Source organism: Cuculus canorus, chromosome 2 (assembly GCF_017976375.1).
Source record: "Cuculus canorus isolate bCucCan1 chromosome 2, bCucCan1.pri, whole genome shotgun sequence".
NCBI lineage: Eukaryota > Metazoa > Chordata > Aves > Cuculiformes > Cuculidae > Cuculus > Cuculus canorus.
Window position 1 is genome coordinate 23657608 of NC_071402.1, and position 14736 is coordinate 23672343.

Genomic DNA, 14736 nt, shown 5'->3' on the forward strand with positions numbered 1-14736 from the left:
TGAAAAAGATCTCTCAAGAACGTAGCATTAGATTTCTGTTTTCCCCTCCTCCTTTCAAATTACCTTTGGTCATCCGCCACATTCTGATTGCTGTTTAGGACAATCCGCCACAGATCGGAGGCTATGAGCTCTTTCTGATCATTCACAAGGTTGACACTGGGCAGCTGTAGTTCACAGACTTTGCTTTCTGATAGACTGAATTCTCGGAATGCAACAAATGATTTCTGAAGCTCATCCCAGTACTCCAAACTGCAAGGAATCTGTGATAAAAGAGAGAAGGCATAATTACTTTATGCTTGATTCCAAATATAATGGGATTTGCTGCACATGCTGAAAGTATTAAACTACCTAAAATGAATAAAAGTAAGCTGTCATATAGAAAACCAGACTTGTAACTGTTACTCAGATTCTGTGCTGTTTTGACTTAAATTAAAATGCTGCAGTATAACACTTCCAACTTTCTTTTACTACACAAAGAAATCATGGCATCATAGAATGTTCGGGTTGAAGAGATCATGAAGGTCATCTAGTCCAATTCCTCTGCGGTGAGCAGGGACATCTTCAACTAGATCAGGTTGCCCAGAGGCCCATCCAACCTGACCTTGAATGTTTCCAGGGATGGGTCATCTACTACCTCATGGGTAAACTGCTCCAGTGTTTCACCACCCATGGTGTAAAAGAGTTCTTCCTAATACCTAGTCTAAACTTCTTCTCTTTTAGTTTAAAATCATTACCCCTTGTGCTACTGCTATAGGCTCTGTTAAAAAGTTTCCCCACATCTTTCTTATAAGCCCCCTTTAAGTATTGAAAGGCCGCAATAAGGTCTCCTTAGAGTCTTCTCCAAGATGAACAAACACACCTATTTCAACCCCTTTTCACAGGGGAAATAGATACTTATTCCATGCTACCCAAGAATAACAAGACAATAAGACAATTCCACTAATCATTATTTGTACTATGCGGCCAAAACATTGATCAGATATCATCACATCATGGTATCAAGGATGTTCTAATAATCATTAATTTTTTTTTTTTTGCTTGAACCAGCTCTATTAATTTTATTACATAACAATATATCAATTCATTAATCACCCATTTATTGCCATATTAAAATGATCAAAGATGCAGAGTAAAAATGATGATAGGCAACACAATGCTTTGTGGTGGGCCAACATACAAACAAAAATCCTGGGACAAATCATGAAGTACTTGTAATCACATGATCTTTTCTTTCATAGAATATTCTATTTAGACAACTGTGTGATTTTGAAAACCCGAACCCAATAAATCAATAAATACATAGTAGCTTCAGTTTAATCACATCCATAATTATAAGTCTGTAAATAACCCACTTAGATTATTTCTTGATGCATCACTGTAATGGAGAGAATAGTAGTAGAGACATTTCTAAAGAAAGTAAAAACCAAATTTTAACAAAATCATAGATAGGAGCGTGTCTTAGGTCTTTTTTTGTGTGTGTGTTTGCAACAGCATGAATGAGAATACAAATTTATAGAAACAAATACAAAATCAGTAAGATATGAAGATTTTAGAACTAAGATACAGAAATCCACAGTTATGACACTTTTACATGCTCATGAAATACTGAAAATCAAGCCGGCATAAAACAACCAGTAAAAAATGCACGTATACATACGTACATGCTCTTAGTAGTACCTTTTTTTATCCCTGTGTCTGTGTATAGGCATACATACATAAAGAACTAGGAAAAAAATAAGAATGTTGTAGTGATGCTAGGAAATCTAGGAATGGCTAGATAAAGCCCCATAAGTATTATTTCCTGTTACTCAGAAAGGAGTATAGTGCACATGGAGGTGACAGCAGGCTGATTAATTAACAGCAGTGAAGGTTAAGAAGGGAAATTCAGGGAGCTCAGTGGTTCAAGCAGTAGAGGGCAAGGGAACATAAATAATCACCAAAGAATTCTGGAAGAATTAACACGTGGAACCACAGAACCTCAAACAAGGACTTTTACTACATCTGTCAAGTCTCAATGATACCTGAAGACTGCAAAAAACAACTACAGTCACTAAAACATTTTTAGGCCAGGATGGGGGGGAAGTATCTGATAACTGTCAGCAAAACTCTGATGCCAATAATGTATATAACATAGAATGGCACAGCAATATCACTAAGGAGTGCTGATTTAATTTCAAAGACTAGACTCTAAGAAAAAGGGATCTATTTAACATCGAATAGCACATATCTTATATGTAAAGATAGAAACACATTTGTTTATAAACTGCATACTCAGCTGGAAATGGTGAAGATAGATAAATGTCTGTTGGGAAATTATGAGGCAGTATGATGACACCTGGAGAAAGCAAATGTGACCCTCAGAGTCATCAGGTGAGATATTTCAAAAAGAGAGGGAAAAATATTAATTGACTTGCATATGACACCAGCGGAGCCTCTTGTAGCATAAGGCATGTTTTTCTAATTATTCTTGTTAAATTTGTATTAATTCACACGGATCTGTGCAGAGCTGAGCATGAAGGAAAACAAAAGGAACATGATTGCTTAACACAGACACCTCAGAAGAGAAACAGTTAACAGAAAAAAGGTCTGTAGAAACTATGGGTCAAAACCGAGATGCTCTATGAATAAACCTAAACAGAAAAAGAAAGGGAGGTTCAAGGATAGTCTTGGTGCCCATGACAGCTGCTTTTAAAAGCTTGATTTGTTAATAAGATGGAGACAGTAATCAGCATGGCACCGATGGGAGGAGGCTGGACTCAACGACCCAGATAACATCTTTCTTGGTTCTGTGTTGCTAATTCTACAATGGTGCTGTGCACAACAGCAGTGGTGTGAAACACTGCATTATTGCACTTGTACCCATATCTCAAAGTCACAATACATTTATTCTTTTTGCTCTCAGTGTCACTATAGAGTTTTAGATTTTTTCAAAACTTCTCATAGTTGAATTATTTCAACCTTTAATGCCTGCGGACAAACACTCAAAACAGCAATACCTACCTTTCAATTACCAATATACACAAGGAATTGCCTATGTTAACTATGAACATCTGTAGATGGTGGTGCTTAGAGACATGGTAGATTTAGTGGTAGACTTGGTAGTGCCAGGCTAATGGTTGGACTTGATGATCTTAAGGGTCTTTTCCAACCTAAATGATTCCTATGAATAAATGAACAGCAACTTCCATCATCTGCTATCTTAGATACTACACTGTGGAGTCATTCATACTTACCTACTCTTTTTTAAACCCCCAGTCTCCTGGTAACAAAACATTTTATTTTATTTAAAGTATTGCAGTACTTAGCATATTTCCTGTAGCATAAGGTCTTAGAATTCTATACTTACAAAAGGATCTATATAATTTCTGATAAAAGGCTGCAGCCTTTCGCAGTGGCACAGGTACTTCTACACACAGCAGTATTTACTTTTGCATATTTTTAAATCTCAGTCCTTAAAATACTTTGAGATATCTCAGGAGTCTGATTTGATACATGTCTTGTGGAATAATAAGTCTTGTGCTTCCTATTACCTATCAACACCTAAGTTACCTTTTCTCATCAATGCTGTTGAATAACACGTTTGCAATGAAAGTCTTGTAAATTTATCCTACTATTTAGAATAATTATTTCTTTTAGGTTACATCTCCCAATAGTACTTTTTTTTTTTTTTTAATATGCAAGTCTCTGTAATGAGAATCTCACAAAACTGGATGGGAATGGCAAGCAGTGGGCATTTTAAATGAGACTAAGCAAGGTGATGAATTTTATTCCCACTAAGATTAATGAGCTGGAAGAACAAGCTAAAGAGCACAAAAAAGGAATTTCATACGTGGCACTACAGTATGAAAAATACAGAACTATCTGTAAGGCTAGAGGAAAGTAGTATAGAAAGATTGAAAATAAAGACTGAAAATGAAAGCGGAAGAGAACTTGAAAAAAAACCCAAACAGATTTCATACCTTTTTTTTTTTTTCAATTAGGTACTTTCAAATTTTTTTCAATTTAGAAACTTTGAGGAAAACGTTGGCAAAGTAAAATGATCAAAACAATTATTATGCCATAAAGAAGTAATAACTCTTCTTCAAGCTCTAGTATAACCTAACATAGCGTATTTTCCTTTTAGGATCTTCATGGTAACCTCTTAAATGAATTATGAAGAATTTGGAAAAGCACAGGAATGACCTCTGGACTCAGGACTATGAGTAGCCACAAAGAACATATCACCTAACAACTAAAGCAGGCTGAAAAGTATACTGGCAAGCATGTTGAAAAGATTATTCCTATTTATATGTCTCATGATTTTTTTTGCTGTGTTGTAATATGTCAAGTACTCTACCGAAGCAGCGTGTTTCAAGACTTCATCTGCACATTAGAAGGAAAAAGCCAATGATGCACTTTGTGTGATCACATATACAAAACACAGGTCATGTTTTGGGACTGTTAAAACTGTAAGCTTTTGAGTTTGAAGCTTGCAAAAGATTTAGTTGACTTAGAATCTTTGATTGCTACATATCTAGCTTTATTTGTTCTAAGGGGTTTATTACTAATGCCTGATCTGGATAAGTTTAAGGAAAGATAGTAGCTTTGGGCAATATTAGCTGCCAAAAATAATAGTTGAGAAAGCCTGGAAATGGGCTATAATACCAGAACTGAGTCATAGGCAGTGGGAATAAGCGAATTAGCTGCAACAAAAAATTCCCCATATGTAAAATTAAATATAGTGCTTTTACCTTAAAATATTTGAATAAAACCTAAGCTATAATTCAGTAATTGTTACCTCTTGGAAAATGTGACAGATAGTGCTGCCTCTATAAAACTAAACACTAACAAAGCATATCTAACCACAAACTTCTTTGCTAAACAACAAGTATGCTTCATCAGCAGACACTTCTCCAAGGCTTTTTGTCTTCTTTCCTAGCTCTCCAAGCAAGTTTTAATTGCAATGATTTTATTCTCCTGTAAAATGCAAATAGAACCATTACCGCACAGCCCTTGTCACTGACATGTGCATAAAACCATTATTTAACCATGGGGTCAGATTTAACCAAGAATCTCCAAGTTGTGTTTTGCAATAAAGCTATGGACTATGGCACAAAAACTTCTTTAGAAACATGATTAACACCAGTCAAATGCTTTTTTTTTTCAGCAGCATTAATGACAGAGATTACAAGCAGCACTGAACATCTACATGAAAACAGCCTAAACTCTAAGCACTTATAATAAAAACTGTTAATAAGATAAATATATTTAAAATAAAGCAGAGAATTTGAAGGTACCTCTTTTTTCTCTACTTCTGTGGAATACAGACATGGGGGACTTGAAAATTGTGTGGCACTGAATGTGATGAAGAATGGAAATGATGTATTAACAAATTCTGGTAGGAAGGAAAGCAGTTGCCCGCGAGTGACAGTTTCAGTCCAGCACCCTTAGAGTACAGGGCACAAAGAAATAACGCAGCTGAAACAGTTGTCTGGGGGCATAAATCTTTTGAATTAGGAGAGTGTGGATTCCTGTTCTCTGCGATCTCTCATTTTGCTCTATTTGAAGAAAAAAATCTTCATATATATTACACTAACACAGACATCACAAGAATCACCTCTGTGAACATATATCAGTTCTTTACAAATGGAGCCTGTCTCAATTTCAGCTGAGCTAAACCCAGTATCATATACATTTTCCCCCAAATGAAAACCCCAAACAGAAAGAAACTCGAAAAAACCCTTAAAAAGCTGTGTCCTTCAAATAATTTCCTGCATGCTGTTAAACTATCGGCAAGGCAGTATTAGAAAACAACATGAAGTATTCCCACCACCACCATGTGATAGAGCACGTTTTTTCTTGTTCATCATATATTGTGTCACACATTATCTGTTCTGGAATCACTTAATCCCTATTTGGAAAATAGTGGTCCAGACATGATACAGAATCCGTTAACTCTATATTAGACAATATTTTCATCCATGTGTTATTGTACACCCTATTAACCACATGGATACTCCTTATCCCCACTTAAAGTTTTGGTATAATAATAGCACACAATGAGAGAGAAAAACCTGTTGATCCATCTGTGTTTTAGAGAGGCTTTCTTGATCACAACTTGCTACCAGATTTTCCTGTGACCTGATGTTAACCTCCCCGCTTCAGACTACTTTGTTAATATGGACTTGAAAAGTCACTTATCACTGGGTACCGTTTCTCTATCTAAGCTCTTCAGCCGCGCAGAGGGCCAACACCAGTGCACTTCCAGAAGCCATCACGTTACCCTACATGATCATAGCTATTATTCGCTACACATATTGGCATAATGTCAAAAGGTGTCAGATGCAGGTATCATTGCCATTTAGGAAGAAACAATTAAAATACCTCAATTTCTTAGCTAATCCCATCTTTTTCACACATATCTATTTTGTCTCTTGGAAAAAGCTACAGTCATCTGCCTATTCATTTAAGGCTGCTGAAGTATTATTACTTAAATATTGGTGCAGATAATTTTTAAACTCAATGTAAAACCAGATATTTAACTATATACATACAGACTTCTTAGGCTGCACAATACATCTTGTCCAGCTGAGAAAAAAAAAGATAACAGAAGAAACTGCTTAATGTTGTTTTCAGTGATGCTTCCTTTTGATTCATGTTTTTGCTAGAAAATAAGCTTTTATGGAATAAATGTTCATTTCTTGAATCTCAGCCCCTCAGATGGTGGGCGCTTCCTCTTGGAAATTAAGTTATTCTTGTTCCAGAAACAACTACTGTACAAGAAAATGCACACAAAAGACAGGAAGCGTGTGTGTGTTTTATCTTCTCCGAGCGGGGCCACCTAAGCGAAGGAGAGGCAGAACACAACACAAACTAGCACTTTGTGTCAGACGCCAACCCATGCTGAGATTTTAACTCCAGCTTCCTGAGCATGAATAAACTGATTGCTCTGTAATAATGCTATTCTGTTATTAGGATATTTTACTGGTTTAGGGCCAACTGTCTTAAAAATACAATTCTCCCATTAGGTGGACAGAAGTCACAGTAGTAGGAAATAAAAAGCTTTATCCAGATTTTTATTAGGGAAAAATTCTTGGCAATAGCTGCCAAGAGCACTACTTTTAAATCTGATTTTGAAATATTATTTATACAAAAGAGGCAAAACCCCCAATACCCTGCAGAAAAATATATAATGTAGAAAATTTGCTCAAAAGAAAATTACTATTAAATGGAACAAAAACTTCTGATGTGACAAATATAATCGAAGCTGACCAGTGGAACAACATATTGGACAACTGTAGGATACTTCAACATCTACGTTCCTGATTATGTTCTCATGTGATTGACATTGTGAAACTGCTAGAAACCTAACTGCCTGTTGGATAACATTTTTCTAGCCTTCCTCATGGCTAAGATTGTATCATATCAGTGTGGAAAACAGCCTCTCCTGGCACAGCTACAGACCACCAATTTTCCCTTTTCATGAAGATCCAAATTAAAACAAAAAAAGATGTAGTGGTTTACAGTGAGGTACGAATTCAGCTTGCTATTAGTGGTACTAGGATTAGCAGTAGTATTAGTATTGAAAACATTCTAACTGTACAAAGTATTTGATTTGTTCAATCTCCTTAGTATTTTTATTCTGATTTTCTGTACTTTGAAATAATTTTGACATGTTACATACCTATATATTTTGGGCAGCAAATGTTATTCCACCATGGCACACTCAATTTTCAACACTCAGGAATAATTAAATACCACAACTGGAGAAGTTTTAAAAAATTATCCCATATAACCTCTTCACATAATTTGTTTTATGCCTCTTTGAACTTATTTTAACAAATTTTGTCCTAAAGCTAGAACATTTAAATTATAAATACTTGCTTTAAAATTAAATATGCAATATCTGCTTTGTTTATTTTTTCCCCCATTCAGTCTTTGGCTGAAAAATGAAAATAATTAGTATTTTGTTTACTGAGTAATAACACATTCCTCGGCTCTTTCAACGTCATTTAACAAATTAATTTATGGTCCTATCAGCATATTTATTTCATTTTATTTAAATTTACATCTGTACTGTGGTTTATAAAATAAATATTGAAAAGAGTTATAATAAAGACATGTGAAAGAAAAAGCGTGCCTTCTGAGAGAAAATGTCTTTTAAACGTATGTAATTGTCTTTTAGCTGACTTTGGAAAAAAAGCTTCTATACATCTTCAACTAATAGAAGCTATAAAAAACCCTTTGTAATATTGGAACCAGTTGAGAAACCACAAGTATTCAAATGCAGGAAATCATGATTTTATAACATTTTAATGTGATCTACTCTTGGGAAACAAAGTTAACCAAGCCCTATTTCTGTACAGGAAATATTCCACTGTACAGTTGTAATACATTGTGGTGAGGGGTACAGCTGCAAATTTTTCACCTGTAATGCCCCACTGGTATTGTGGGTTACTGAATTGCATCAAGATTGCCTTCCTGTCCGGAAAGCCCTCTAAGTACAAACAAGACTCTAAGCCCAGGTTTTATTTTCCCTTGGTATCAGAATATGGTAATTTAAGAGCCCTGAGAAATGCTTTTTAACCTTTTAGAAGAAATATGTAGCATTCTTTTATTAGAAGCATGTTCTTTGCCTTTTTAAAACAACATGTGACCAACTTATCTTATCAATTTATCAGGCTAGCAGGTTCAGAGCGAATGCAGGTGTGTATAGTAATGTAATCTGTCACAGATACCACCTTTTATTATTATGGAAAAATTATTCTAAACACACTAACAGCTTTTGTTAAGAAAGCTTGGAACAGCTCTATGCTATAACTGAGAAGATTTCTGCAAGACTTTTTAAACAAGAAAGTGTATGTACTTTTAAGTGTCAAACTAATTTTTTCCTATTAACTGTCATTCATCTTGAGACTGAGTTTATGTGAAGATCACTTGCTTTCCTAAAAGCCAAAGCAACAGTATTCCATTTAATTTATTAGGGTCTTAATTTATTGTTGCAAGTATTGAGAAATTTAAATAGATAGAAGATACTCCTTAGTCTCTGTTTCTGATAAAGGAACAACTTCCCACATTTTATCTAAGGCTTTTAATTTTCTAAGCTTCAGTATTTATTAATAATATCAGCACTATGCTGTTGAAATGTAGTCACCTCTGGGACTCAGGGTAGTAGTCTATTAATACATGAAGTACTGCATAATTTTTGGTACTGGGACTACTTTGACCACATATTCTGATCACAGTAACACACACCCAACTTGTACAAGAAGTGCCACAAGATCAGCACAGAGCAGGAAGGGCTTTGGTTTGCAAAGTTTCATAAATCAGAATTACAAAATCTGAAAAGTACAGAACAAAAAGCAAGTGTAAATCTGTCATTAAGATAATCTGATGGTTTCGTCAGTCCTCTGGCACCCGGTAGAATTTTCACTGGCTTAGTAACCCCATAGGGTAAATTTCAGTGTGATGCACAGGCAAATTATGCACAACTTCCATTAACATTCCCAACAAGTTACGCTTAACTCCCTGCAGACTGCACAGAAACTGTAGGCCAGACGATCCAGTCTCATCTCAATACAGTGAACACTAAGATCATACAGCAGTATAATTAAGATTATACACACAAAATACAGTAACAAAATAGTAAAGTCTGAGATAATCCAACTCTCAGGCAAGGAAGTACAAAGAATAAAGTTTAAAGCTGGAATTCCTAAAGAGAACGGGCTCTGTTTCAACATCTGCTTAAGACTCACTGTGTAACATGCAACTTCTTTAGCCCCTGCTTCCTTCCTTGCAGGAAAATTAAGAAAATACTTATTAGTAGAGTCTTAACTTTTGAAAATGTGCAAAACTCTGCCCAGCATCACAGAAATTGCTGACATCCAGATCTTCTGACGTGTAAGCGGCTCAGGCTATAAGCAAGCCTTCAGCCCTCCAAAACAGACCAGTTGTTTACATGATATTTTTTTTTTTTTGTACACAGGTATGGATGTAAACACTGCTTCTACTGACAGAAAAGCAATTTCCTACATTAGAATAAAGGGCATTTGTTACAGTTCTAATTATTGAGCAGATATATGCTCAATAATTATGCTGTATTGGTTCATTTCAAACTTGTTGCAACTCTACACACAGTAGAGAGATCATAAAACCACTATTTAGTCTATGTATAGTTGTATAACTAGTCCAGGCATTTTGAATGACAGAAAAAGATAGAATGAACAAGAAATCTAAGTTTTACAAAGCAGAATCCCAGACACAGCACCAAATTTGTCTTCTGAGCAATTCACAAGAGCTAGCTAAATTATTTCGCCATCCATCTGAAAAGTCTGATTACTTGAAGACAGTACTGAACTGCATGGTAGTAGATTAAAAATTTTGCAAACTGACAGGTTTATCGATAAGCAGAGTTGAACTGTATAGCTTATTATCTAATAACACTATGAAATTAAATCACTAACCTGTCGCACACAAATCATCTGGATTTCCAAAATAGTTGTTGCTTTGGGAATGTAAGAAATAAATCAAACATGAATAAAATTTGTGGTTTCACAAAAAGCTCTTTTCCCAGACTCTTAAATGCCCAGCAGAACACTGTAGCCTCAACAGGGAATGAAATGTAAAAAGGAAGCAGAGCCAGCCAAAAATGAGGTATTCTCTGTTAAAAGGCAAAATGAATGTCTTTGACATTGATCATAATTCTTTTCCTGTTGACTGCCATGTCAAATCTTTCCTGGAATAATAACTTACAGTAGGTCTAATGTCAGTCATTCTTAAGCTCATGCTTCCTTAAGCCACTGTATAAACAGCCACAAGGTGTTAGAAAATGACTGTTTATTGGCTGACAACGTTGAAAAGATCAGATTTCAGACTGCAGAATTTGAAAATGCTTTATTTAAACAGCATAAGCATGTAAGGCCATGCAGCAGACAATTTTTTGAATCCTCACCTTTTGATGTTGAAAGTATTTTATTTGGAAATGTTGTCCTAAAAGAGATTTCAATGTCTCGGCAAATGCTCTGAGTGAATTTCACCTAGGTGGTTTTATTTACCTAGTCTTTCCATATTAAATCTCAGTTAAGCCCTTGCAACCTCAGAATTACACTCACTGCCCTAATTTTCTCCAGCAGACCTTGAGATCGGGTTAATTTAATCATCACTTTTCTGAACTAGGAATAAGTGCTCTGTTTATTAGGATACTGTTCAAAGAAAAAAGGCCAAAAAAGGAGACCTCAGCACGCATTCACCTTTTCATCATCTGTTATAATGCTGACTACACTTGCATGCAAAAGGAATCCTGGCAGGTACACAAGGGAAACATCCTCAAATACAAAAACCTGTCAGGGTTATAGTTCAGTAGATATTTTATTTTAACCTCATATGGAGAATGAACAAATGCCATAGATTATCTTCCTTTTCTCTTATAAGCTTTAACAGCTTGTATCTCTCACTGGATAACAATCCAGAAGAAAGAATCTTAAGTCTATGTTGGTGATGCAGCTTATATAAATCACAGAGCTCAGAATCTGGAGCATTACACATTATACGATGACTTTTATTAGACAAACCTGGTTTTCTCCACCTTTAAATCCATGGCCACTTGTGTAAACACTCTTGTAACAATACATAGCTTTCTGTTTGAGATATGGGGCAGTGCCAGCGATATCTCTTCTTGGAAAGATAACTCCACAATGGAATGGCAAATGTTGAGCATCTCTGTAAAAAAATCACTAACTAAAATAGGCCTCCAGCTGTACAGGAAATCATGTGTATGTCCTGCTTGCCTGCTTACACAGAAAAGCAGAATACTTACTTGACAGCATACAAATTTCTTTCCCATCTTGGTGAGACCCTCCCAAACCTTGCTCTCCCCCCTGCCAATTCAAACCTGTCCATCTTGTTCTTGGTAAAGATAAATGATATAAAAATGTGGCCCAGCTGAAATCAGAAAAGTCAAACAACATAGGGTAATCACAAGGAAAGACAAATGTAAATCTGGGATTCTTAAGACTGCAGGAAGACATGGTAAGACTTTGGGAAACTGGAAGCATAGTGCAAGCACATTTTTAAGCCCCACAGCACAGATATCCAGCAGCACTTTCTTTGAGCTTAAATGCCTAAATGTAGCTATCTCCATATCACAACTGTAAAATTTGAAAGTCACTATTGAATTACTACTGGATTTCTTTTTCCTGCAACTTTCTCCTCCAAATTGTAAAAACATCACAGAATTGAAGAACGGACAGTGGTGTTATCTGCATAACCATAAACTACTGTCTGGAACTAGAAATCGCTCTTATTCCTTTCTTCCTAATGCCATATTTCCAAAGCAACCTGAACAATCAGGATGAAGGAATAGCCACAAATTATCTTTCAGATGTCCTTGCAATCCGCTCAAGCCAATGTTCTCATTGTCTAGGAGATGAGGAGAGATTATGAAGCCCTTCTTCTGCAGTTTATATTGTCTAGCACAGTTCTGTTCCTGAGTTGCTCATGTATCTTCTACAACTCTCATACGCCTGCAGCAGACATTTCAATGTCCCTTATAAAACATATTCTGCTTGAAGGCTATTACCATGCCTCAAAGTCCTCAGTGGAAGACATTTTATGGATAGATTCACAAGTCTGAGAATAATTACCACCAATAGATTTCAGCTTTAACTGCTACCTAACAAGAACATTATAGAGCAAATAAAAGCCCTGTTGCCCTATACCGATGAGGTGGTTGCCTTGTAGAACATAGTTTGCTGTTAGACTGGGAAACTGAGGCATACCTTAAATCTTTACATGTGAATATTTATTGAGACAATTCTATAATATAAACATCTGCACAATTTTTACTATAGAAATCATCTGCACAAGAGTGTCCTAAATATTACATTAACTGTCTTGGAGCAAGATCAGTAGGTTTTGTGCACTTATTTTCTTTAAGTACATAATAAAACAGGCTCCTAAAAGTTGCTCATCTACATAACTTCAACTACAAGACTTTCTATCACCCATAATCTACTTGAATGATTTATAAGCTTCACCTGTTGTAACTGAGAAAGTCTGAGACCATCCTTTTTGATGTAACAATATCAATCAATATTTTAAATTAATGGCATTGGTACTTCATCTTGCTTATTACCTTTTGAATTAATTTTCTGAAGTTTTTCAAAGTTTAGACTTTCCTCTCATCCTGAGGTGTGAAGACGACTCACACATCAACATTGGTCTAGCCTTTGCCCTTGCTAATTTGGGCAGTAGCGGATTACCCTGGTTTACATGACATTAGATGGAGTCAGCACTGGGATTAACTTCACTGTTATGAAGTGTGTGCTATTTTAAGTGAAGTTGTCAGTGGAATAGGCTTTTTCTTCTCCATGTATTTTTAAAATATTCTTAGCAGTACTCAAGATCAAAAGGGTATGCCTTTATCAACATTTGAGTTGCTGCCTGAAGGTCTTCTATAGATCCCCTTTATACAATGGGTACATTAGTGGTGGCTTAGAGCAGTATTTATCACATTACTTGCACAAGACACAACCTGTTTACTTTTTCTTCATACCAGATTATGAAATTCAACCTACAGAGACTTTCACTAAGATATTTAGCTGTATTTAGAGATTTCTCATCACCAACCAAAAAATCTTACAACTTGGAAAGGAGGCAGCCATTAAAAGAAATGAAGCAGAAGTTGACAAAAATACCTACCCATGATTAAAACAATATGCCAAAAGAAGTTTAACAAAGATAGAAAGTTAGATGAAATGTCCCAGTAAGTTACTCGAAAAGAAAGAATGTGCAACTGGCAAACTTTGAATTCAAGACAAACTACAGAAATGTACCTTTACCTGGATTTATGTGAATTAAAGGATTAAGGGACACGGGTAGTGCAGCTGGTGACATTATAGGTCCTCCTAGCATTTGAACGTATACACAATCCCAAGAAAGTTTTAAAAATATATTCTTAGTATACTTTGATATCATTATTGTCTTTAAATTTAGATCGTTCTTTCAAAAAAGCTGAAGCCTTTGGCTTGCAGATGTTCCTCTAATGTTTCATGTCAAGAAGTGAATAAAAGTGTTCCTTTGTCTTTATCATCTTTATATTTCTGAATTTCCCATACGCATTAAATACGCTGTATATTAAGAAAAAGGCATATATCCACACGGGGAAAAACTGCAGTTGATTAAAGGCCTCCTCATTAATTTAAATCAGAATGTAAAGATGAGTATTTGGTAAATGTAGTTTACCTAAAGAATTTGAAAACTGACTCTGTATCACTTATACCACCCACACATCTATGTTAGATTAATACAAAAATGCATACTGCCCATATTTAAAATGGCTGTGTATTTACATTGTGTGGAGCTGCTTGTGTAGGTGCATGGCCATTTCTAGAAAATGTGATAAATCACCGCCTTGAGGCCAGACAACAGTTACTGCCATGATTAACGGCTCACTATCAAAAAGTGGATTCTCTTGTAGGCATTTCTGCACTCCATGTGCCAAAGAGCACATAGATTGAACACATTGAATAGATTTCCTCTACTTTGTCTGATATCTTTCATCTCTTCCCTTCTAACTGAAAGCCCAAGGTATTAGTATACGACTTACTAAGAATTAATTAGTCATAAAATTGACAAACCATAAGAAGAGAGCATGCCACAGTAAGAAGCATCATAAGGGAAGCTGTATCGGGACAACCGACATCAAACTACTGATGGAAACAGATCTCTGTGGTCAATGTGTAAGATGAAATGCAAATC

General features: G+C 35.6%; 1 protein-coding gene across 4 annotated transcripts in view; it reads right to left on the reverse strand.

The window, feature by feature from the left end:
* Positions 1-14736, reverse strand: part of VPS13B (vacuolar protein sorting 13 homolog B) — a 453221-nt gene that overhangs the window by 65290 nt on the left and 373195 nt on the right. For all 4 annotated transcript variants that reach the window (XM_054059974.1, XM_054059977.1, XM_054059975.1 and 1 more), the window contains exon 40: positions 64-260. In XM_054059974.1, coding sequence (XP_053915949.1) covers positions 64-260 — 197 coding nt within the window. The remainder of the gene's footprint in view (positions 1-63; positions 261-14736) is intronic.